This window comes from Pezoporus occidentalis, unplaced genomic scaffold (genome assembly GCF_034315485.1).
Source record: "Pezoporus occidentalis ecotype Australia unplaced genomic scaffold, CSIRO_AGI_Poc_V1 ctg217, whole genome shotgun sequence".
NCBI classification, from domain to species: Eukaryota; Metazoa; Chordata; class Aves; order Psittaciformes; family Psittacidae; genus Pezoporus; species Pezoporus occidentalis.
The window spans coordinates 303,917-326,549 of NW_026914040.1; the positions used below are offsets into that span (position 1 = coordinate 303,917).

The following is a 22,633-nucleotide window of genomic DNA, read 5'->3' on the forward strand; positions in this document are numbered from 1 at the left end:
AAATCCATTCCATTGGCAAATATTTTTCCTCTCTTGTTATTTCCTGACTTTTTGATGAAGAAAGTTTGGAATATTTGGAGGCAGCGTTATGAGGAGTGAATAGAAACAAGGGAGATGATGCCACTTAGTGGAACACAGATAATAATAATGAACAATATTCCAACAGCCATATTTGAAGTTCTTGGTCACTTCTATGACATTGTTCTTAATCAGGATGAGCACTGGGGACTTCCAAGTGTAATAAGTAAAAGACGAGGGCTGCAAAGCAGCCTGTGTTGTGCAAAGCCAGAATCAAGAGTTCCCCTTCCCATCCTGCAGATGCAGGCCAATGGAAAAGGGAATTTTGCAGAAGATTGGGAAAATTAAGGATGCAATAAGTTCAGAGCAGATGCAGATGATGGAAAAGGTGTTGTGAGCACCTCATAAGATCTGTCCAAGTGGTGCTACAGAGTAGAGGAGCAGAGAGGACAACCTCAAAACTCACCGGGTAACCCTGCTCTTGGTTTTTCTCACATCCCTACCAGGGCAAAGCCAGGATGATGAAATTCCAAGCACTACAAGAACATCCTGAAAGGTGCCCAGAAAAACACAGCCAAGGCAGAAACACTTTAGAGCAACCTACAGAAACGCCCAAGCCTATAGGGATGCTGGGGAGGGACTCTTCATTGGGGACTGTAGTGATAGGACAAGGGGTGACGGGTTCAAACTGAAACAGGGGAAGTTTAGATTGGATGTAAGGAGGAAATTTTTTACTGTGAGGGTGGTGAGGCACTGGAATGGGTTGCCCAGGGAGGTTTTGTGAATGCTCCATCCCTGGCAGTGTTCAAGGCCAGGTTGGACAGAGCCTTGGGTGCCATGGTTTAGTGTGAGGTGTCCCTGCCCATGGCAGGGGGGTTGGAACTGGATGATCTTAAGGTCCTTTCCAACCCTAACTATTCTATGAGTCTATGATTCTAAACCCATCGCCTGCCCTCCCCAGGCAGGGGCGATGGACACTGCTGCCCTGCCAAAGCCTGGCTGCCGATAAGAGAAAGCCTCTTATCTCTGCCCTCTCCCTCCTGTAACTACAGCCTGGCCCTGATGCTCTGCAGGAGTGCCAGGCCTGCAGAGCCTTGGGTTGGCAGCAGCCACGTTCCCTTGCTCAGCGGCGCTTTGCAGTATTTTTAGCCCTCCTGACATTAGAAAGGTGTGACAAGAGCACAAAGACAGACCTCATTCGGCACGTGTATAAAAGGGACAAGGGGCTGCCCTTTGCAAGCCTCGGGGAGCTACGGCTGCGTGTGAGCAGGGTGAGTAGGAGCATCCCCATCTTGCAAAGGCTTTGCTGGCTCTAACGTTACCCCCCTTGCACGCTGCTATGGGTCTCTCCTGGTCCTGTCACCACAATGGAGATAATTTCTCAGGGTTTTATCACCCTTCTGCATTTATTCCCATCTACTTCCTTGCCTGTGCCATAGCAGGACAAAGTGACACATCCCCATGTGGTTTTGCTTCGGTGGCCTCCTTATGGTCCTCCCACTGTCTCTTGACCACTTCTACCTTCCTCATCTCAAACCCTCTGCACCCCAAGAGCTATTTTGCCAGCTCAGCACTCCCCAAGGCATTTCCTTTCCCTTCTCCATCCATTGCCAGGCTGGCTACCATGGGAGGGCTGCTGCCTCTCTTTGTGTTGTGGAGGTTTTCCACCCCACTTGTTATACCTCTAAGCTGCAGTTACTGCTCATAAAGACAGCAATTCCTGTGCTCCCAGCACTGAAGCTGCATGAGCCGCCAGCATTAATGTTGTCTGGGGTACTTTAAAAGTGCATGTGTCTGCTTGGAACGAAATGCCTGCCTGGGAATGTGAGTCAAGAGCCTGCTGATAGCACAGCCATCCCTGGGAAGGCAAGGGGTCCTTCTATTCAAACCCCAGCAGCAGCCAGCCCTTCTCCCTTCTGTGCCTGAGCCAGCCCTCTGCAATGGTACCCCGAGGTGAAACATCCCCTCTGAAGCTGGTGTTTCATGGATTAACGTGTCACCATCTCCAGGGCACTATGGGATGTGGGGAAGGGGCTGGCCAAGCTGCAGGTGCAAGTAGAGGTTGCGCTAAGATCAATGCTCTCAAAGAACCGTTGTCTACAACCATGGATTAAATCAGTGGGGAAAGTAAGGAGGCAGCAGTCCCCTGCTATTGTCTTCTCTGATTATTGGCAAGCAGTGATTTAGGGATTTTTGAGGTAGGGGCTGTGTGTGAAGCATCGTGATTAAGTCACTGGGGGAGGAAACTCTTTAGGCTAATATCAAAGTGGTGTTTTTCCTTAAATTTCTTTGAAGCCATAAATACAGAAGTGACATGGATTTGAAATAAAACATCCAGTTTAAACCCAAGGAAAAGCGCTCAGGTTAAGAAATAAAACCAGGGAAGTGAGGATTTGTGTATTTTCTGTCATCTGGGGAAAACTGGGCTTTCCCAGTATTTCTAAGACCTCATCTTCCACCCCAGTGCCAGAATCATAGAATAGTTAGGGTTGGAAAGGACCTTAAGATCATCCAGTTCCAACCGCCTGCCATGGGCAGGGTCCCAAGCAACTTACTCCCTTCCCAAATGACATACAGGAAAGCAGCACAGAAAGCACAGCTATGGAAAAACTTGGCTTAGGGCCCCCCAGTCCCTCCAACATGGGGTTCACTTTGCAGAGCAAGCTCTGCCAAAGCAGAGGAAGGCCTCTGGCATCTGCTGGGGTTTATGTTGTGTTCAGTTACCATGCCCCGGTTCACGTCAGGTAACGACCACGGAGGGTTCAGAAGTGGCCTCTTATTGCTCACTTGGGAAGTGGCAGGCAAAACCCCTCTCTGCCTGTGACAGCAGGTGTCTGGGGATGGGAGAGCAGCCCAGCAGCAGCCACAGCTCATACACACAAAGACAACTTGAATGTGTCAACAGCAGGGCACGAGCAAGTCCCTTTGGCCTCAGATGTGGTCTGAGAGTAAAGACAGAACGTACAGGCTTGGTGGGCTGTGTAAAACCCTAGTGGCAGTGGGGTGGTTTGGCTCTGATATGGCTGTCCTGTCCTCCCAGCATCCAGCATTGTATTGATGCTGGTATCCCCCAACACCTGTATAGGGGACATCCTCCCTTTGGGGCATCCTCTGGTTATCCCAGCATCCAGCACTGTACTGATGCTGTTTGCATTATCTCAACATTTGAATGTGCGTGCATGTACTAATAGGAGTAAGTGTCATGATCTCATAGCCCTTCTGGTCCTACCTTTGCAATCCTCAATCCCAAGCAATGAGGAGGGAAAACCAAGGCAACAAAAAGAGGGATGAGCGACATCCCGTTTTCCTGGAAGAGCGAGGCCAGTGCCCCAGTGTTGAAAACCCAGCCTGCCTCCTCATGGGAGAGGCTGCATGAATGCAGACAGTGACATTTCTGGGCTACACTAAGTGGCTCACAGCAGGCTCTGCTGTTTGCATTGCACAAATAGTCATTTTATGATTAAAAACAACAACAGCCAAATAGAAGCTAAACCAAGATAAAACTAATGAGCGCCGTGCAGACGTTGAGGGCGTGCAAGAGGCTGGCTCTCCCCACAGCTTTAACCCAAAGCCCTCATCAGTCCTGGATTGCACCTTTCCTTCTACTTGTTCACGTTTTCCTCCTGCACGCTTCTAAATCAACATACCTGCATTTCCAGGGCAAAGCAGTCATGCAAAGAATGACATTTTAATGCAGAACCTGAATGGCAGAAGAGAATCTGAGCAAAGCAACAACATCCTGGGTGGGAGGTGGGAGTTCTCCTAAAGGAAAGATTTCCTGGAAGATGTACACCTCTGAAGCACTAAAACACTGAGTCTATTAGTTCTTTGCTCTCCTTGATTCCTGGCCCTGGAGGCAAGGAGGAATACTACGTGATTAGTCCTAGTTCCATGTAGGGAAACTGAGGCACCCACCCATTCTCTGCACTCACTTGCAGACCCTTCTGACACAGCTAAATGTCTCCTTGCTTTTCGTTGTGAAAGGAATAACCCTGATTTTCCCATTCCCTTACAGTGCAAAGATGAACTGCTCATAGCCCACCCTGTATCTCCTACTATTCCTCTTCCCCCCTCCCCAAAAGAGTATTTGCACTTTGAAACAGGCCAAGAGCTGCTCTGTGGCGTTTCCACCCCACTGTACTTCTGGAATCAGGAGAAAACTCAATGCTTTTGGGTAAACCCAGCTGGCCAAATCCTGATCTGCTGTAATTAACCGTATAGACAGGCAGGCTCTGAAGCAATCAGTGCAGGGCACATTCTTCTCTTGAAACCATCATCTCTCTTTCCATCCGCAGGCCTCTGTGGTTTCATCACCCGTTTACCCACTGCCCACATGAAGACCAGCTATGACAGAGGCAAGTCATCCAAATCCCAGACTACCAAGGCAAACGAGACGATTCCCTCCTGTTGCTCCAGGAACGGCAACCACCACGAAGAGCAAACCCAAAGCACATCAGGACAGGCCCATCCCAAGACCCACGGAGGAAACACGGTGCCATCCCAGAGAGCAAACCCGCTGCCTGACTGGAGGGAAGCTCGGATGTCAGACGTCTGCAATGGCAACTTTCCCCTGGGACATGGTTCTGATGAGACCTCAGAGAAACTCCCTCATGGAGTCACCAATGCAAACAAGGAGGGGGTGTTAAAGAAAGGCTCAACTACACAGAAAGCAAGAGATGAGCCCAAGGATTCCCCTTCCAAAGCGGTTTTCATGTTTTGGGCTGACAAAGTGAACAACAGCAGCAAAAAACCTACCTTCCAAAAGTCACCCGTGACTGCAGGAAGATGCTCTCCAACCCTGCATCCCAAGGAAGGGATTAGCATCTTGGGAGGAGAGAAGCAGGCTAAAAGTCCCCAGAGAAAGACCAGGAGAGAATTCTTCTCTGACTCAAAGGTTTTCAGCCACATAGACACCCACGTCCTACACGTGAGCCAGCAGGTAGGTCCTGGTGTCCTTCAGCATGAACACAGATGGTGCCATCAGCACATCCAGCCTTTCACCGTATGCTCTGATGACAGCAGTGACAAGGTGGTGCCTTACAGCGAAACCAGACTATCTCACAAGGGCTGAGAATTGGTCATAACCATGGGCAAAGGTTCCTATGCTGCTGCTCAAGATCTGCTGCCCACCCAGGGCCCACTGCTGCCCGTTTCCAGCATAGTTGCAATATGCAGCACTTGCTGCAGCTCATCATGCAAACCTGGGAATAAAGGCTGGTTTCACCATGGGACAGGACCTTGTCCCAGACAGGATCCCAGTGTGGGAAGGGGATCCTGGAAAACCTTATAGGAAGGGTGCAAGGGGGAGATGAAGGGACTCAGGATGTCCCAGGGTATGTTTAGTTAGCCTGGGAGCTTGTAAGCCAGCATCCTTCCTGCATGTGGAGCCAGCAATAACCACACGGGCTGGCCCCATCCACCAACCCCTTTATATCTGCGGCAGCCCAAGCAGGAGGCATCAGTTGTGTGTCCTCTTTTCGGGCTGTTTGCAGTTTTACATCTCTCCCGCTTTGTGGATGCTCAGGAGACCAGAAGGAATTCTTCAGTTCCTTCCTGTTACCTGAACCATGTGCAGTCCAGGGCCGGCAGGATTTGTCTACGCAGGGAATGCTGAACCAATGCAGTGTTTGCAGCTTACAGGTCAGCTCATTATGGAGAGTGAAGAGGCACAAGCGTAATTGTGCTCTCTATTATTGTTGAAAACTGTAATTTGTACCTAGCCTGAGGCTAATCTCCCTTGGGAAGAAGGATGCTTGAGGATTTCAGAGTCTACCTATTCTATTGAAGAGAATAGAGGGGGAGGGATTTGGAAGATAGGAAAAAGAGGATAATAAACAACCAAAAATACCTCCAAGGCAGAGGGAAGCCATGGGAACAACTTGTTTCCCTGTTTATTGAGAGTGCTGGCAGCACTAAAACCTGGTGCTCTTCAGCTCTTCCTCTGAGCCACGAATACTTGGTGCCAAGAGCAGCAGTAAAGCAGTTTAGTGACCACCTATGAGTAGGGTATTGAACATCTGGTGGCTGTTGCTTGGCCAGCAGTGCCATGGGGGTACTTTGTCCCCTTTTCCCATACACCAAGCCCTGCTGCCAGTCCCCTCGGAGAAGGTGGTTGATGGGAGAGCCCCAGGCAGCGCAGGCACAGAGCTGAACCTGTGTCCTGGCCATTTGGGAGTAGCCTGCAGGCTGCTTGCATGCATCCATCTTAACCCTATCAGAAAGTCTTGTCAGGAACATTGCCTGGGTGGGTTTGGGGAAAACAGCTCCATCCTTAAACTCCAAACACACTGGTGCAGCCGGCAGCTAATGCAACCTAAGGGTCCTCAGGACCAGGATCACTTGGGAACATTGCAACTCTCAGTCTAGGACCTACTTTTACCACCTCTGAAACAAAGAATAGCATTGGCTTGGGCTGAATTTGCACCAAGATGTGCAAACAGAGAAGAAGGTAACGAGGTATTTAACGGCTGAGTATCATTTTTATCCCTTTGGGAATAAGTCCCTTTGTTTGTCTACTAAATGCACACTGGTAACAACCTCATGTAAGCACCATCGTTTTGACCTAGGTGCTCTCCTGACTGCACTGATGTTTTTAAATCAAGGAAAATCTTTGGCCACTACAAAAGCAACATTTCCAAAAAGCAAAAAAAAAAAAAGGAAAGAAATTTCCATCGCTGTGAAGCTATCTCACAGATGGTTGGGGCAGGAAAATCACTGAGGAATGAAACAGCAGGGGAAGGACGTTGGAGAAACGAGCTGGACTATATTTAACTCACTGAAAGAAAAGCCCGCTGCTAAAAATGTGCTATTACAAAGGAGGGAAGAGCCCAGAAATGTGAATGCATGAATGGGAGGAAAGGGGCAGAAAGGCTTTGTTTGGGGTCAGGTATGGTTTAAAAAGTGAGATTGCAGTGGTAAGGGCAAAAACCTTTCCACTCTCGGTGCGTGGGTTTGAGTGAGATTGCGCAGCCTCAAGAAGAGCAACTGGGTCACAAGTGTGACTCTTCTGCATGAATACACTGAGTGTTAATCAGTGCTGGCTGGAAAGCTGCTGTCCTCAGTTAAGCCTTGCCAAGCAGCACCACTGGGAGAGACCCACCTCTAGGACACGCTGATCTGGACAGGGAGGGCACCAGAACAATGGCATTGTACATCCCACCCAGCTGCTCCAAAGGAATGGGAAATGCCATCTTCATTTCCTCCAGCCCTCAGGTATTTATAAAGCCTAGGAAAAGGGGAAAATACCCTGTTCCACCACAAATGGTATTTTTCTGTTCTAAATTCTGGGGAGGGAAACGCAGCTTTGGGGTTTTTGTGGTGCACATTCTCTTACCAGCCAGTGAACCATGCGGAGCAGCCATCCACCCACAGAGCAGTCACCCACCCAGATTCCCTCTAACTCACCCGTCCTCTCCATTGCAGCTGAAGTCCGGGCACTCCACATTATCCATCCAGGCCATCGTTCCCTTGATCACTGCTCAATCCCAGAGCAAACTGGAGACACTGCGGGCAATATGGTTCTGGCTCTGCCACAACATTGGTAAGTGAAGTCGGGTCCCACTGCTTTTAAAGAGAGGTGACAAGTCCTTTCTTTGTGTCACCGCCTGGATTTAAGCTCTTCATGCCCTGCAGAATAGAGACTCCACAATACTCCTGTTGTTGAATGAGCTGGAATGATTCCCTTTTGAATTCAGGAAAGTGCCTGGAGTAGGAACTGGTTCCCACTATGGCATCCTTCATCCTGGAAATGGCACCTTGCTTCACTGGCACATAGGTCCAGCCTCCTGGAGACACCAGCAAAGCTTACCTGCCTCCGGTGCACCATCAGAGGCTGTTGACAATGTGCGTTTGATGAGGCTGAACTAAGCCTGTTAGCAGTCATCTGGGGACACAGGAATCTCAGCACAATGCAGTCGCTTTGTGCTGCTTGACCCTACTACATCCATGTGTGCAAGACAATGTGACTGTCACTGTACCTCAGTTGAATGGCACAAAGGCTTTTTACATGAGCTGGGAACCCAATTCCCCCAAGGCTTTGGCAATTCTTTGCTCTTATAGGGAATTGTCAAGCTCTCGGATAATAATGGATAGAAGAGCAGTCATGGCTTCCAGGGTGGGTAAGCAGAGAAATAGGGTTGGGCAGGAGAAGGAATGGGATTGTTTTGGAAATAATAAGCCTGAAATTGCATGGTATTCTGTCTTTCCTAGAATATGATGTGGATGGATTCTTGGGACTGTCTCAGAAGATTCACATGCCAGAGGAGGTCCTGCAAACAGGAAGAGCTGTGTGCTCTGGTTATGCCCATTTGTGCCAGGAAATGTGCAGGTAAAACTCACCTTGGGTTTTCTTCTCCTGCCCCCTTGAAGAGCTGAGGTGGGGACGTACATCTGGTATGGGGCTTGCCATGCAACCAGGATTGTTTAGGTACCACATCCCCAGCCACAGCAGCTGCCTCTCTCCAACTCTGCTTGGATGGAGGGGTGCATATCTGTCCTATGGAGCCAGGCTGAGAGAGCTGGGCTGGGGCAGCCTGGACAAGAGAAGGCTCCTGAAGGGGAGACCTGAGAGCAGCTCCAGTGCCTAAAGGGGCTGCAGGAAAGCTGGAGAGGGGCTTGGGACAAGGGCCTGGAGGGACAGGCCAAGGGGAATGGCTTTAACCTGCTTGAGGGGAGACTGAGATGAGCTCTTAGGCAGAAGCTCTTCCCTGGGAGGGTGCTGAGGCACTGGCACAGGGTGCCCAGAGAAGCTGTGGCTGCCCCATCCCTGGCAGTGCTCAAGGCCAGGTTGGACACAGGGGCTTGGAGCAAGCTGCTCTAGTGGAAGGGGCCCCTGCTCACTGCAGGAAGGTTGGCCTAGATGACTGTCAAAGTCCTTTCCAACCCAAACCATGCTGGGATATCTCTTTGACAGATTAACCAGGACCAGAGATAGGAGGAATGAAGGTTGGGAGTAGCTGTGGGGAAAGCATGGGGCTAGATACAAGCTGCATTGGGCCACCACCAGGTTGCACAAGCAGGGCCCTGGCTTTAAGAAGGAGATGGCAGTCACCATGCAGGCTGGGCTGCTCTCCAGGGCAGCAAGCACAAAGCAGGGTTTGGGCTGCAGTTCCCTCCCATGCTGGCTCTCCCTGGGCAGGGAAGCAGGATTGAGCTGCGTGCAGGTCCCAGGGTTTGGCCGGATGCCGGGATCCCGTGGAGGCCGGTGGTGCCAGCAGCAGAAGAGCAGCCACATGTGGAACGCGGTGGAGCTGGAAGGACAGTGGTGCCTCCTGGATGCTTGCTGGGGCGCAGGGACCGTGGATGCAGAGAACAGGTTGTTCATGCCCAGGTAAGACCCCTCTTCCCCTGGCATCGCATGAGACGTGGTCCCCAACACAAACGGACAAGGCTCACCCTGGCTTGGGATACACCTCAGAACGGCCACCCCAACCCTTCAAATGCTCCTTGAAGTGTGGGTTCACCATCCCTTGAGCCCTTATTTCCAAGCACCCTCCTAGATGCTACTCGCAGAAGGACCAGAGGGCTCTGCTCACCCTCAGCAATGATGGGTGATCAGGGACCTCGTGCAAACGGGGACCACCCACAGGTACCCACCTCCATTAAGTCCCTTATTCCCTGAGCTGGGGCAGTAATTTTTCAGATGATAACTTCTCCCCTGCAACTTGTTTTTAATCTGCAATGAGTATCACTTATGAAATAACAAATCCTCATTTTCACAGCACCTTCGCTCTGATGTGCCTCCATATGTAATTACTTGAGATTTCTCGGCCCATGCTAAGCAAATAATGGCTCTCATGAAATTTATTTGTACAATTTAATAATTCCCATTAACTGTATTATGGGATTGTATTTTTTTTCCTCTAATAATGCATAATGAAATAATTGTGCAATTTCTAATAGGTAATTATCTTGCTGAGAACAGCTTAAAACACCAGTGAGTGTGGGTTGTTTTTAGATGAGCATGGGGAAAAGAGGAGAGAGAGAATGAAACCTCACCTAGAGCAACTGGCAGAGATAATAGCTTGTTGTGGGTCCATCACAGAGTCCTTAAAACTTTCAGCCATGCAAAATGGCTTCATGGGATGACCCCAATACAAGGCTGAGGAGGAATCTGGACATTGATCCACTAAGCCAGCACCTTAGCAGGGGTGATGCTTGGAAATCAGGTTAGGATCATTCAAACTGGAACCAAGCTGCATTTTGTTTCTTAAATCATATATAAATCGTTGGAAAAGCTTTAAAGCAAGATCAAACATCGTACTGGAATATATCCTCAAGTGACAGGCCTTGGTAGAGGAATCACCCCTCTGCAGCTTATAGGGTCATCTTAACAGGTTGCTGGAAGAGCCCTGGTACAGGGCTGGGAGCTGCACTTTCAGCTCTATGGGGAAAATAGAGAGAAAATAAGGACAGCAGAGAATGAAATGCCAAATGAGAGCTTGGTCCTCCCTTGCTGATGTTGGTGCAGCCCTGATGGTATGGAGGGAGCTCTCTTCCCTTATAGAGATGCACCATGATTACTGGGGATGCCAAGGGTTTTCTTGCTCCTTCCATAGCGTCTTCTCCTCTCACCTTGCAGGCACGATGACTTTTTCTTCCTTACTGACCCTGAGCACTTCATTGAGACCCACTGGCCAGAAGACCCCCAATGGCAGCTTCTGCAGCCCCCCGTCTTGCAGGAAGACTTTGAGCAGAGAGTGTTTAAAACATCAGAGTTTTTCAGACTCCAGCTCTCCCTCCTTTCTCCAAACACTTCCCTCCTCCAAACAGGTAAATACATAAGCGAGGGATTAATTTGGGTTATAGAAAAGCTCAATTGCTTTTAAGAAGTTAGTTTGGGTTCAGGAAAACATTTCTCCTCCAGAAGTGGCCCATCTGTCTATTTTTATGCACATGTTTAACATCTAACGGAGCAGAAGCACATATTTAAGCCGCTTCTGAAATCACGGCCATTGTGTGATGCTGTGATTAGTAAACTGGGAATTAGGCTTCGTAAATTATAGTTAATTGAGTCAAATTGCTTAAGCCCTTTTGTGCCTGGCTTTTCCCATCAAAATTCACCAACAGTAGCAAAATAGCTTTGACATTACCTGAGATAGAGCTCTCCTCGTGTTCAGAAGCTGGGGAGAGAGACTCACAGATAAAGCACGGCCTCAAATGCTCATGTCCCAGTTGGAAAATGAAGGGAGGGGGTGGACGTGGTTTTCCCTGATTGTAGTTTTAGGTTGGATAACACATGATCTTCTTCTAACCTGGACATTCATTATACATCCATTCCCTTAGATAGCCCCAGGATTATATGGATTCTATCAAGAGATAAAGCAATGTCAGATTGAGGGGAGTTGTTGGGTTCACAGAAACTATGACAGAGCAGGCACACTGTAAAGCTTTGGACCAAGAGACATTATTGCTTACCCAGAGATCAACCTTCTCCAGTGTTTCCAGGCTGCTGGGGCTTTGTTAAGATGCGTTGTCATGCACTTCTGGAGCAGCAAATGGTATGTGGAAATCAAATTAACTTGGGAACGGCTGAAAGGTCGATGCTGCCTTTTATGCAAAGCTCTTGTAGTGCATCCCCCGTGCAGAACCTCAGAGCATCCTGCGGAGGGGATTTTGTCTACCTCTACCCAAGGTCACACAGCAACTACGTGGCAAATGCAGGAATGGAGGCTTGGAGAAACCCCTTTCAGGGCCAGGTCAGCCGGGAGGCTCCAGGGAATAAACCCAAACAACACAGTGTCTGCGGTCTGAGAGGAAAAACAGACCAATAGTGCAAACAGCCCCTTCATCTGGGTGCCAAAGCGGTAAATTGCAAAACATAGGCTCTCACCAAACATCATTAGTGGTGGTGCAAAAGCCCAAAGGGAAGAATAAGGGAAAATAAGTATTTCATCATTCCCTCCCCTCCCTGACCCAGCTTTTGATAGCTAAAAGTCAACGGGGTGAAGCCCTGAAGTAGTTCAGGGCTTTAGAGCCTTGCTGGCCACTTGCTGCCTTGAGCCAAAATGGATCTGGGGATTGATCATAGAATCACAGCATGGTTTGGGTTGAAGGGATATTAAAGCTCATCCAGTTCCAACCCCTGCCATGGGCAGGGACCCCTTCCACTAGAGCAGCTTGCTCCAAGCCCCTGTGTCCAACCTGGCCTTGAACACTCCATCCACCTTGGTCTTGTCACGGAAGAGACCCCACCTGGCACATCCCAGGTACATCCCTCCTTTTACACCCCCTTGGCTGGGGGAACTCCTGTCCCTAAACTCGCAAAGCTGGGCTGGCTACAGGCAGTTTTCCTTCTGACCTCCAAATCTGAGATGAAAGGAGATTTTTGCATTAGAAGAGGGTGGGAATGAACTGTATTCCTGGACCTAACCTGCACAGTTTAACCTCTGCAATTCACCTCAACAACCAGCCCCATATCAGAAGCGTGCTTAAAACCCTGATTGTGAATCAAACCTGGCATCTGCTTTTGTTGAGGCAAATCACGGTTGTGTTGTTCTAGGTTGATGGAATTAAGCCATCACCTTACAGGGCACACTTAAACATCTAAAGCAATCTCTGCAAAACTGCTTTAGCTCTTTGGTACAGAGTCAGCCTATATTTCCTCTTTGGCTAGTGTGGATCAATTCCTGCTCCCTCCTATTTGAGCAGCTCCCATCTGATTAAAATGCCAAGATTCCTCCCACAAACGACTGATGGGAGCTGAAGGTGGGACACTTTGTGAGGGGACCTGATTTTCAGGAGATACCTGGCACCCATCCTTTGGAAACCCAGCCCTTTGAATTGCTAACATTGTCCAGGCTGCTAGGGTCGGAGCAGCGGTGAAGGGCATTGAGTCCTATGGAATTAAGACAGTGTAAGATAGAGGGTTTTGTATAGAAGGCAGTCATTGGTGGCATGCTGTAGATACAATAGCTAGGGTGGGAGAGGGAAGGGAAGCCTTTTAAACAAGGCTTTGAGAAATTAGAAACATGCCTGTACTTTAATGGTGGTTTCCCCCCCAAAACAACTAATGCAACATACATTGACCTCCTGCAGCACTGAGGCTGCTGACGTGGGAACACATCCCCAGCTTCACCTGGAAACCAGGGATCTCTAGTGCATGGCTTCAATTAGCCCAATGAAACAAAGAAGTGTTTGTTTTAAACCTAGCCATCCATTATCTCCTTGGGTCTCCTTCCCAAAGCAAAATGCATCGCTGGCTTTCCCTATCTCCCCATCGCTGGCTCCGCTGCATACAATGTTCTGTTCTTTTCTTTCTTCCTAAAGCTCCTAACACGATGCAGCCGGCCAGGCCAGCAGCTTCGGAAACTAACATAGGGAGAATTTAATAACAGGCAAACCTGCAGTTAATAAAGTCTGTCATCAGTAATGTCTCCACTGAACACTTGCCAGGGGAGAATTGTTTGCACTTACTGTGCGAGCCAAGTCACAGCTTTAACAGGCGAGGCACAAATAAAAGCCAGCCTCCCCATTCTTTTCGTGTCTCTTTTTCAACCTACCAACAAAAACTGCGGGGCAAACAATGAAAAAATCCAGATTCAAACAGAATTAACTAAGAAAAAAGAAGAGTCGTTGTGTGTCGTCCCCGTCCCCCCGTTATTCATTAGATTATGAAATCCGTTTCATAATCTAATAATTAGCAAGGGACCATTTTTTCAGCATGAAGCTGGAGTCTTTGTGTCATTCTGTGTTAGCACCCAAAACAAATGAGCATTGTGCACAGCACGGGTGCTGATACCAACCATGGGCTCCCGCCGTGCCATTGCTCTATTCAACCCTCAACCATGGTGAGGATGGGGACGATGCAGAGCAGCCCCACACTCTGGATGGGAGACAAGCCATCCTTGGGACCTTGGGTAATGAAGTGCAGGCTCCATTTGCACAGACCTTCAGGATGGTGGGCTTAAGCACGCATCCCTATGCCAGTGCCAGGCTCTGTGAGGAGCTCTGGGATCCTTCCAGGGGAAAAAGACTCGAAGTCTTGTTCTGCTGTGGCCACTTTTCTCATGCTTTCATCTAAACCTGGAGGAAAAAAGGTTCAAAGGACCATTAAACCAGGGTTTTCTAGCCAGGATGCTCCAGTACCATGGCTTCACAGGGGATGATGTAGCTCACCACGTGCTGAAAACAGCCTGCTGTCTGCTGGTTGCACAGCCCCTTCTTCAGGGCTTCCAAAACCTTGCCCTGTCTCCACTGCAAAATCAACCAAGTGCCCCTTCTGCCCAGCAGCAGATGGGAATCCCTTGGGAGTGCTTGTTGCACAGGGAATTGCCCTCTCTTGCTGTGGGTTTGTAAGCAGCAAGATGTGAAACATGGAGGGTGGGAGTGAAACCAAGGCCCCCACGACTCCTCTTCACTTCTGGGTGTGAAGGTGGGCTCAGATTGGGTTTGAAGGCTCGTGCAGTGCTCAACCTGAGGGAGCAGGAGAGCATAGAATAGAATCATAGAATGGTTAGGGTTGGAAAGGACCTTAATATCACCCAGTTCCAACCCCCCTGCCATGGGCAGGGAGATTATGTCCACTCAAAGAGCAAAAGTCACTGGGAAAGAGCCCCAGCACTTATCTACCAACCGTGGTACCACCACCAGGCAGCCATACCAGGGCACCTCTCCTTTGGTTCTCCTTTTCTCCTTGGTTAGCACACACTCCAAGTTTGTGGATTTCTGTGATTTGGTGAAGAAAACACTCAGGAAAAGTATTTTAATGCTAATAAATGGCGAAAATGAAATTCATTCCTAAAACTGTGGCAGTGATGTGGGATCTCCTACCAGCCAGGCTGGGTTAGTTTGATCCTCCCAGCTGTTTTACTGGTTTGACACCACAGTGTAAGACCTGCAGCTTAGAGGAGTTACTCCAGCTCAAGAAGCCATGCAAGAGTTACCCTGTATGGGACATCATTAGCTTAGTTTCAGATGTCTCAGGGTCCAAACACTTATCTGGGCCTGTCCCTTTCAGATCCAATGATATCATCATCCTTCTTTCAGCAGGAGTTAAAAAGTGGTAAAAGGTGGAGTAGGTAAGAGGCAAAAAGAAGGAAAATCAGGTCTCTGTCTGGCCTGCAGATGATTTGGTTCAACACTGTAAAAGTGAATGTGTTACTGCTGCTGAAGGGGTTGTAAAAGGTGTTTTGTTCACTCTTTACAGCCCATGGGGAGGTGTCAGTGACGCTGGGGAGCACGCACCCAACAGAGTTCACCTACCAGCTCTCCAGACTCCAGGGTACCGCAACCGAAGAGGATGTAAGCGCAGATCATGGGATGATGGTGATGTCCGAGCACAGGATGACCATCAAGGTGACTCCCCCAACCGAGGGCCTGTTTGACCTCATGATCTTTGCTCGTCACGCTGACTCTCGGGACGCTTACAACTGGGTGTGCTCCTATCAGATCCAGTGCCTGGAGCCACACAATGGAGAGAAACTGCCCGAAAACCCTTTTCATTTCTGGGGACTTCACCAAAAGCTGAGAGATTTTGGCATCAAGGAGAGCAGCCACAAAGGGGAGCTGCTTGTTGCATCAGAGGGAGCTTTGCTCTTGACTCTCCAGACATCCCGACCCTTGCTTGCTATGTATGAGCTGGTTAATAAAGACTTAGATGCTGCTTTGAGCAAGAAATGCCTGGCTGCTCAAGCTGAGGAGGACAAGCTCAGTTGCCACGTGCTCTGCCCTTTCCAGGGTTACTACCGGCTCTCTGTGTTCGTGAAGGATGTAGGAGGCATCACATTCAGGAACGTGGCCAACTTCCTCATGTGCTGCTCAAGGCCCATCAACCAGAACGAGCTCTTCCCCTTGGGGCTGAGCATGCACTGCGGGAGCGGGATCAGCTCCAGCAGCCATGGCCTCTCCAACCCCAGCCATTCAGCCCCCATCATCACCACCAAGGTGGGGAAGTGCAACATCACCTTCCACACGACCGCTGATGTCGAGGTGGCCGCCAGCTTGAGTAAGGACAAAGTCATCAGCACCAAGTACCCGTTGGAGAGATACGTCCTGGTCACCCACCTAAGGACTAAAGTCAGTGTGTGTGTTGTGCTCCCTGAGTCAGGCATCTATAAAGTGGGGCTTTACGGGAGAAGCAAGGACCACAAGGACTTTGTCCATGTTTGTGACTATGTTGTACGCTGCTTCTCCGATCCCAGTTGGCCTCCCTTCCCCAAGGTCTACAGCTTATGGAGGACAGGGTGCGTGTTGCTAGAGCCACGCACAGGGGTGCTCCAAGAGCAGAGCTGGGTCCGGTTCAGGGTCAAGGTACCAAAAGCCAACCAAGCTGTGGTCATTGGGCAAGAGAAGACGGTGCTGCAGCAGACCACGAACATGGTGTGGGAAGGGGATGTGCTCACTGGGGCTGCAGGGACACAGGTCAAACTGGCCGCCAAGTTCAACCAGCACTGCTCTTCCCTGGAGGTCCTCCTGGTGTTTGAGGTGGGAGATGGCTCAAATGCTGCCCTTGGGTGCTCAGGGTAAACCAGGGAAGTGATGGAAAGGGCTAAAAAAGCCAGGGAAGGAAGCAAACGCTCTCAAAACAAGGATGTTGAGGAGATGGGGGCAAAACTCCCAGAACTTTATGGCGTGTCAGGGTGAAACCAGCAGAGCTTTTCTTCCCACAGGATATCCAGATACTCACTGGGACCTCCTATCCCACTCTGAGCTGTTGCCGCCGTATAAATCAGCCGCAACATATGGAAGGCTCCTAATATTTTGCTTCTGTCTGAGGAGACCATTGTTCAGCTTCTCTACAGGAAGGATGTCTCACTGCTTATTACCAGCTTGAATAATTGCTTGGAATGCTGTACTTGACGTTGATTCAAGAACTTGGAAAGCCGCGTGGTTTCTTTCTCTTGAGAGGATAACAGCCACAACAACCCCGAAACATCCCAGACCAAAAGAAAAGAGCCCAAACTGGAGCCAACAGCTTCAGATGGGAGCAAGGTTTGAAAAACATAAATATCTAGTAAAGGAAATGAGAGCTCCTTGCAGATGGGCTCTGTGCTTGGGCAGAAGAAAGGGGAAAGGAAGTAAAGAGGTGCTGTATTTTATCATCTATGTCTTTAAAACGTCTTCCAGGTCTGCATTATCAAGGAGGACATGTAGATATACGGACTTACGAGCATTAAGGGCTTGAAACAAAGACAAGGAACAGGCAAGAAATCAGCTCTGTAACCAAAGCTGAGCCAAAACACTGAGCAGAAAGCACTTGAACTCTGACACATGCTGCAAGACACCACAAGCACCAACCTACTGACAGTAAACTCAATGTTCATACATTAATGGGCTTGAAGATACACATGGAAATACTTCCACATGCCTGCAGTGGACTGATGCTTGAAATGGGGATCCTGGCTGCAATAATGACTCATAGAACCCCAGGCTGGTTTGGGTTGGAAGGCTCATCCAGTTCCAATCCCTGCAGTGGGCAGGGACACCTTCCACTAGAGCAGGTTGCTCCAAACTCCATCCAACCTCACCTGGGGCTTTGAAAAAGAAGAACCAGAACTATAGGTTATTTTTGGATGCTATGCAAATGATAGTGGAGCAACAGGGTCTGCTTTCTTCAGGTTTGGCAATGTAAATTTGCCTTGTAGCAAAAAGTCAAGCAGATTTGAACCATTTATGGGCTTGGAAATCAGGTAGTGCAGCTAATACATCAGGATCCACGTCGCATCAGACTTGTTGGAACCACACTGATGTGTTGGAAGATTCCTCTGAAGAACAAAGTCTAAGGACTACTTTAAACTAAGGGAAGCACTTGCAGTGGTAAATATAGGCTGAACTCTTGGCTGTGGTGCTAAACAACGATTCAGGAAGTGCAGATCCCTAGATCTTTCACTGTTGACCAATGTTCTGGCTGCTACACATAGGCCATCCACTTGGATGGATAAGTGAAAGAGAAGTACATGACTTGGCTCTCTTCTGTGGCCTTCTATAAATGAAATATGACATAAATGAATAATGATATAAATGAAATATATGAATTATATAAATGAAATCATATAAATGAAATATAAATGAAAAAATGACAATGAAAATCTGCTCCCTGCAAGGCTGAGCAGATAATCCAGAGCACAGCCCCAAATCTCAGAGCATTTAAAGCTGCTGCTGGTTGGTGTTGCCCTCCAAACTCCCCCCAACAGCTCAGGACCATGCATCTCAGTACCATGATGAGATGCCCAATGGTCCTCTGACCACACCATGCTCCCTTAACAAGGGGATGCTGCTCTGCAGCTCTCCAGACCTCCTCAGTGCATCCCAACCACTTCATTCTCCACAGGCAGCACCAGTAGTGAAACCACATTTGCAGACCCAGCAGGCTCCCAAAGCCTTTATTTTTGCTTGTGTTTTGTGGAAGCATTTTGCCTTGGTGAACAAAACCATCTGACAAGTGACACGATTCCCAGGTCCCATTGCCACCCTCCTGTGTCCTTCTCCTCCCCAGTTTTGCTGTTGACGTCTATCAGCTCTGACCTTCTTGAGCCCCTTTATGTACCTATGTGTACACACACACGTTGTTAGCTGAAGCTGTCCCATCTTTGCCCAGACTGAAGCAGGCAGGTCATGATCACAAGCCTCCAAGGACAATCCAGCTTCCAGCTCCAGTGACTAATTCATCTTTATCCATCACAACAAAGTCCAGATTGGAGTTACCTTCAATTGGGATCCAAACAACTTCTGTCAGAATATAATTACCTGGAGGAGCTGAGAACTTTACTGGTACTCCCACAAGGGGCTTTTTACTTGGAGGATCTGAAGTCAATCTGCTCGGATTTCCTCTCTTTGCACACTAGGGTATAGCACGGAAGTGTTTTAAATGTCATTCTGATTTAGATTTGCGTAGCTCAAAGCCTGCACCCAGGGCTCCAGGAGCCTTCACAATAAACAGGAGCACCAGCTCTCCAAAAACAACAGCCTTGGGCAAGCATCACTCATGAAAAAGCAATGGGAAGCAGAAGAACAAAGCCCTGTGTCTCCTCTCCTCTTGCTCCCTTTGCCCAGCAGGATTAAATTAGGTAAAGAAAGATTACAGCAGATACCTGCAGCTATAAAACACACCTAGTTCTGAGGAAACCTAGTGCAAAAAGTCCTTAGGAGGCATCCAGGTATGCATCAAACTGTGGATGGCCAAACACCAAACAGGAGTGCGATGGGTCGACCCAGGCTGGATGATGGGTGGCCACCAAAGCTGCTCCATCACTGCCCTCGTCAGCTGGATGGGGAGAGAAAACATAATGAAAGGTTCATGGGTTGAGATAAGGACAGAGGTCACTCACCAGTTACCATCATGGGTAAACAGACCCGGCTTGGGGATCCCTCTAGGTTCCTCTCTCCATGGGTCCACAGGAGTTTGCTCCAGCATGGGTTTCCTATGGGGTCATGGCTTCCATCAGGCACCCTCTGCTCCCCCATGGGCCTCCGTGTGCTGCAAGGCACAGCTGCCTCACCATGGGCTGCACCACGGGCTGCAGAGGAACCTCTGCTCTGGTGCCTGGAGCACCTCCTGCCTCCCCCTGCACTGCCCCTGGGGTCTGCAGGGCTGCTCCTCTCACATGTTCTCACTGCTCTCTCTGGCTTCAATGGCAGGTTTTTTCTCCCTTCTTAAATCCTGTATCCCTGAGGTGCTGCCATCATCACTGACCGGCTCACCCTTGGCCAGTGGTGGGTTTGTCTTGGATCTGGCTGCACTGGGGGAAGCTTCCAGCAGCTTCTCACTGAAGCCACCCCTGTAGCCTCCTGATATAAACCATTGCCACACAAACCCAGAAGAAGACTGAACCCAACTCTAAGACCCTTCTTGGCCGACAGACTCCCTTACAACCAATGCCAGAGCAGGGAAGACCAGGATGGACTGAACCAGAAACCTGCATCCTAAAAATGCACGTCCTTCCTAGGTATGGTAAGACAGCAGTCACCATCTGGATTGAGCTTTCATCTTCCTCTATGGACCAATGTCCACCAAGCACTGGGCCCAGACTCTTCGGCTTTACCTGTGTTTTGATTGTTGCTAGTGTCACTTATGTTAACACTTAGAATCATAGAATAGTTAGGGTTGGAAAGGACCTTAAGATCATCCAGTTCCAACCCCCCTGCCATGGGCAGGGAGCACTCCTGAGCTTGTAGCAGGTGATCCTTGTTCAGGTTGAATTTATCCAATGAAGCTGTATTGTTGAGGTGTCCAAGCAAATTGTCTTTTCTTTGGCTTCTTCACCTCAGTGCTATTAAAACCTGAGATGAACATCCCTTCCAGTCTGTATCTGGACTTCAACGAGTGTGCTGGGTGGGGAGTGAGGGTGTTGGAGTTAGCAGAAACAAATGGAGATGTGTGGTTGGGTGTCAGAGTGCAGCAAATGAACAGCAGGACATAGGATCATATCATGGAGTGGTTTGGGTTGGAAAGGACCTTAAGATCATCCGGTTCCAACCCCCTGCCATGGGCAGGGACACCTCACACTAAACCATGGCACCCAAGGCTCTGTCCAACCTGGCCTTGAGCACTGCCAGGGATGAGTTAAAGCTTTCCTGTTTGTATGCTACAGTTGGGATGGATTGTATCCTCAATTCATACATGCGCATGGGTTTTCTCCATCAGCAGGTCATGCCATCATACCGTAAGTCATCAACGATCCATCTTCCACCCTTGGAGCAAGTCCTGGCTATACATATATGCTACATGTGCACTGCATGTTCATGCATGTCATGAAACACACTGGTTTAGCTCCAGAGTGGATCTCCTTGCATCCTGGGCTGCTCTTACAGGTTCTGTATTGAGGGCAGGGTCCAGCTGTGGGGATACCTTGGATATGGGGTAGGATTCACGTCTTTGAAAGACCAAGTCACATTAAATCCCTATGCATTGCCATGTGAGTCCCACAACAAGCATCAGAACAGCACAAAAACCGCTGCACTTCGGTCAATGAGGCCAGAGAGTACGCCAGGAAAACCAGTCCTTATTGCCCAAATGTCTTTAAAATACGGGAAGACAAAGTAAAAAATCGAGTAGATTTCAAACTTTTCCTCTTTGGCTTCACAACAGGGATTTCATGGCAAAGATGCAAGAAAAATACGGGTACAGACAAGAATATAAGTAAGAAGTGTGCTTCTCAAAGCAGAGCTAAGCTCTTTCATACAGTCACAGGAGATGTGTAAGTGAGAACAATCTTGTTCAGCAAGTCCCTGAGGATCTGCCAGGGAAAACGAGTGGGAAGGATGAGGGGTTAAAGATAGTTTTCAGAGGAAGCTTGGCCATGGCTTCCTGCAGGCTGGCATGCAAGAGGGACTGGAGATAGACTTCTATGGAGGCACCGTCCTCCTCGCAGACCAGGGACACGGTGTTGATAACTCGGAGCAGAGTGGGAAAGATGAACCTGGAAAATCCCAAAAGAGAGTACGAGGATGTACACAAGTGGCTCTGGTTGTGGAAATCCCACTGTAAGGGTGGAAATGATGAGCAAGCGCTTTGTACACGGTAGGAGAGAGACCTTCCAGAGCCAAAGGCAGAAGGGAAAGCAACAAAGGGCATTTCTGTAACAACAGAACCAAGAGATTAGGCTAAGCACTGGGCAAACATATCTCCCAAAGCCCACATTATTAAGGGTTTAAGCTGCAAACCCTCTTACAAAGCCATCCAAGCATGGACACCTCGTTAGCACGTTCGTGACTGCAGCCAAAGACGGTTCATTACCAGGAGCTACAAAAACAAATCACCGCAGGACTTCAGTTGGGCAAGAAGAGAAGTAACAACAACTTCCCACTGTACTGGAGCTGACCTCCTTAGGAGAGAGTGGCCAAGAGCACTGGAGTGATGAGAGAACCATTACATCACATTTCCTTGTCTTACCAGTGCCTTCCTTGCCCTGGCTGCGCTGGTTTCCATCCGCGGGTACATGGCGTGCTCGAAACGTTCATAAGAAAAGGAATTCTGCTGTCAGCTGCTGTGTGCACCATGGATAAAAGCACAGTAACCAAGGTTACTTGGGTTTTGCTCCCGTGATTTCCCAGAGAAAGCAATATTCCCCCTCCTTCTTCTGGTGGTGCGCGGACAGCAGCTCCTCGGATGAAACAGGGCTCCATTGTATCCAACCCCGAGTGCAGAAAGATGGGTCCCTCCAAAGAGACCTTGCAGCCAAGAAACATCTGCAACCCCTGGGATAAGATGCTCCAGTGGCTGGCTGCCTTCACTTGGTGGATGTGGAAGCCACTGCCTCCTGGGCAGTTACCTCCAGGGCAAGTTAAGCTGTCCCAGCTCGGCCCTTAGACCCTGCTGCAACAGAGCCTCAGCCCTAGGAAGATCCAAGGACCTGCGTTTGCTGAAGGACACCTGAGCTGTTACAGACACGTCACAGGATCCCAGCCTGGTTTGGGTTGGAAGGGACCTCAAAGCTCCTCCAGCTCCAACCCCTGCCACGGGCAGGGACCCCTTCCACTAGAGCAGCTTGCTCCAAGCCCCTGTGTCCAACCTGGCCTTGAACACTGCCAGGGATGGGGCAGCCACAGCTTCTCTGGGCACCCTGTGCCAGCAGCTCAGCACCCTCACAGGGAAGAGCTTCTGCCTCAGAGCTCATCTCAGTCTCCCCTCTGGCAGGTTCAAGCCATTCCCCTTGGCCTGGCCCTACAGGCCCTTGTC

At 49.3% G+C, this 22,633-nt stretch overlaps 1 protein-coding gene across 1 annotated transcript; it reads left to right on the forward strand.

Annotated features, from left to right (window-relative positions):
* Positions 1 to 1,127: 1,127 nt before the first annotated feature.
* On the forward strand, positions 1,128 to 16,482 carry LOC134164343 (kyphoscoliosis peptidase-like). The gene is made up of 7 exons (XM_062619964.1): positions 1,128 to 1,289; positions 4,314 to 4,957; positions 7,441 to 7,558; positions 8,227 to 8,344; positions 9,155 to 9,346; positions 10,598 to 10,788; positions 15,164 to 16,482. Exons 2-7 carry the CDS (start codon positions 4,352 to 4,354, stop codon positions 16,480 to 16,482), a joined length of 2,544 nt encoding a protein of 847 aa, XP_062475948.1. The 5' UTR covers positions 1,128 to 1,289; positions 4,314 to 4,351.
* The last annotated feature ends 6,151 nt before the right edge of the window (positions 16,483 to 22,633 follow it).